The sequence below is a fragment of the Chenopodium album genome, chromosome 13 (genome assembly GCF_948465745.1).
Source record: "Chenopodium album chromosome 13, dcCheAlbu1.1, whole genome shotgun sequence".
Taxonomy (NCBI): domain Eukaryota; kingdom Viridiplantae; phylum Streptophyta; class Magnoliopsida; order Caryophyllales; family Amaranthaceae; genus Chenopodium; species Chenopodium album.
Genome location: NC_137846.1, coordinates 47,984,642 through 47,987,140, shown reverse-complemented (window position 1 = coordinate 47,987,140; position 2,499 = coordinate 47,984,642). Strand labels below are relative to the sequence as shown.

Sequence of the window (2,499 nt, the reverse complement as noted above, 5' to 3'; positions counted from 1 at the left end):
CCCACATTAGGATGTATCAAATTGTAACATCGAAGATTATTGAGCTTTAATAGTAGTCATCCAAAGATACATAATTCAGCATCAGAAAAACTTCTCGTTTAGAAGTTAAGACTATTTTAGCAGTAGAAGGAGATTATGATTTGTCTCGTATACTGCCTATAATGAACTCCTTCTACTTGCTAAAAGAGCAAGATTTCAGCTGTTAGTTTTGATATGATCATAGGTCTTCCAATATCAACAGAGGAATCAAATTATACTGGTAATAAGACATCGAAAGATTCTATAATAACAACCATTAAGTGCAGAACTAACAGAAGACTGCAGATGGTCATGCGTATAAGATCATATCATATACAACCAAACAATACTTACAATGATAAGTCACATTAATTTACGAAATTTACATTGTGTGCTGAACAGATTGGATAGATTTTGAAGATAACAAGCTAGCAGTTTTGGACAAGCTTTATCATTTTTTTTACAGGGAATAGGACACTCAATAACACACAGGCCAATTTTATTCAGGATGTGGTACCAGGGTAGCACATGAAACTGGCATTTGAGCTCTGCTTTTACAATAATTTGACCCTAATTCAATACTGAATTAGCAGCACAGAAAGCATTAAAAACCTTTGAAGAATTCGTTAGTTGACGTTGATCTTCAAATCATATTCTTTGGATCACTGAAAAGTGCAACCAAAGAATGTGAAATAGTTGTAGTGATCAGCAATTTCCATTGTAAAAGCTAAAAAAAATACTTTGCACAACCCCCATTACCATTACACTCAATCATACTTCTCTCGCCACGAATAGAGGAGAAAGAAAACCCATGAAAGTGCTAATGCAACATCACCAACAACCTGCCTAGGTAAATCATGGGCAAGATCCTCGACATTCATCTCAAAGTATACCCTCCAAACAGCCATCAAAAGGTGTAAGAGCACACATCCCTTGGCAAAAAAGCTCTGAAACTTATTGTCCTTAACAAATGCAACCATAAACAGAAGAAAGCCAATCACAAACAGAAGCAACCCAGAAAATGATTCAGATGTTTGGATTAATAGCTCATCATGAGGGGTTGATCCTTGAAGTTTACTACCAATTTCTTTACCATGGCCAAATACCGCGATTTCTTTCGTATAAAACATCATCATAGCTCCACAAGCAAGAGCAATTACTGAGTGTAGAAGACATATTACAGGAAAACCAGAAGAACCCATTTCCTAAAAACCCTTCAATTTTTGAATTATCCAACTTTCCACCAAATTAATTCAACAACACCAAAACTTAATCTTCAACCTCTAAACAAATTACTCAATCCCTCTTTCTCAAACCCCAAGATTAATCTGCAGAATTCCTAAAATATACCCATTTCACTGCAAATTTTCCAATTACCAATCCCAACAAAAATTAATTATTATAATCACAAAACCCTAAACCCTAAAATCAATTTTACATTTCTACAATTATATGCACAAATAAGAGCAATTCAAAACCAATTGATCAATACCCAAAAAAATTAAGCACCTAAAGATTACAACTTGATCAAGAAATATGAAATCAACAAGTTTAATCAACCATTAATTCAACTTATAATACTAGAAGAGAGAAGAAGGAAAGACTGAAACCTTTAATCTTGGACCCACAAATAAATTTTCTGCATTTAAGAAAATTGAAGGGGGCATGAAAGAGTTTTTGCACGTTAGAAGTTAAATGGGTTGGAGAAGAAATCAGGAAAAAAATTGGGGATTTAATGAATTTGGATTTGGTATCAAGGTTAATGGTGTTTGTTCTAAACTTCTAATTAAAGAGATTTACTATAATTAAGTACATTGATTTAATAATTAATTAATGTTGGGGTGTTATAAGTTATTAAGTTAGGGTCAAAGAAAAAGATTTATATGACATAAAACATGATAATATTAAAATATAGGGATGAGGACGGAAGATTGATTGAGGGGCCATCTCTTTGATTTTGATATTAATTTGATTTGTTGGCACTGGCTATTTGGTTCCCTCTTTTAGAAAACGATTGCCTTTTGGATCTTAGAAGACAATGCTATTGATTAATTTTATACAAGTAGTAACAATAATTTAATAATTTAATAAATATAAATAATTAAATGTATTTTGTCAAAAAAATAAAATAATAATTAAATGTACAATGTACTCGTAGAAGATTTTTGTATATTTGGTATGTCGGCATTGGATCCATAAATTTGTTATTTCACCCTACATTAAGAATAAATTGCAATAAGACAATAATTGTCTTTTCTTTGTAAAAAAGTTGATGGATCTCTATTTTTACTACCAACCATGGATTGATTAACCAATAATTAAATCCACACCTTTTCTACCCTATAAAGATTGAATTAGTACTATATCATCCTTGATTGTTAATATGATGTTTTACCTTTTCTTTCTATGTTACTTAGAGGTGATTACAGGCTAAGTCGGCTAAGGTTTTACCTTGAAAAATAGGCTCAATTCAGGCAAATC

General features: G+C 31.9%; 1 protein-coding gene across 1 annotated transcript; it reads right to left on the bottom strand.

Moving 5' to 3' along the window:
- Positions 1 to 367: 367 nt before the first annotated feature.
- LOC145576761 (uncharacterized) lies at positions 368 to 1,814 on the bottom strand. The gene has a single exon (XM_081634474.1). The coding sequence runs from the start codon at positions 1,218 to 1,220 to the stop codon at positions 786 to 788; it is 435 nt and encodes a 144-aa protein (XP_081490600.1). The 5' UTR covers positions 1,221 to 1,814; the 3' UTR covers positions 368 to 785.
- Positions 1,815 to 2,499: the final 685 nt, after the last annotated feature.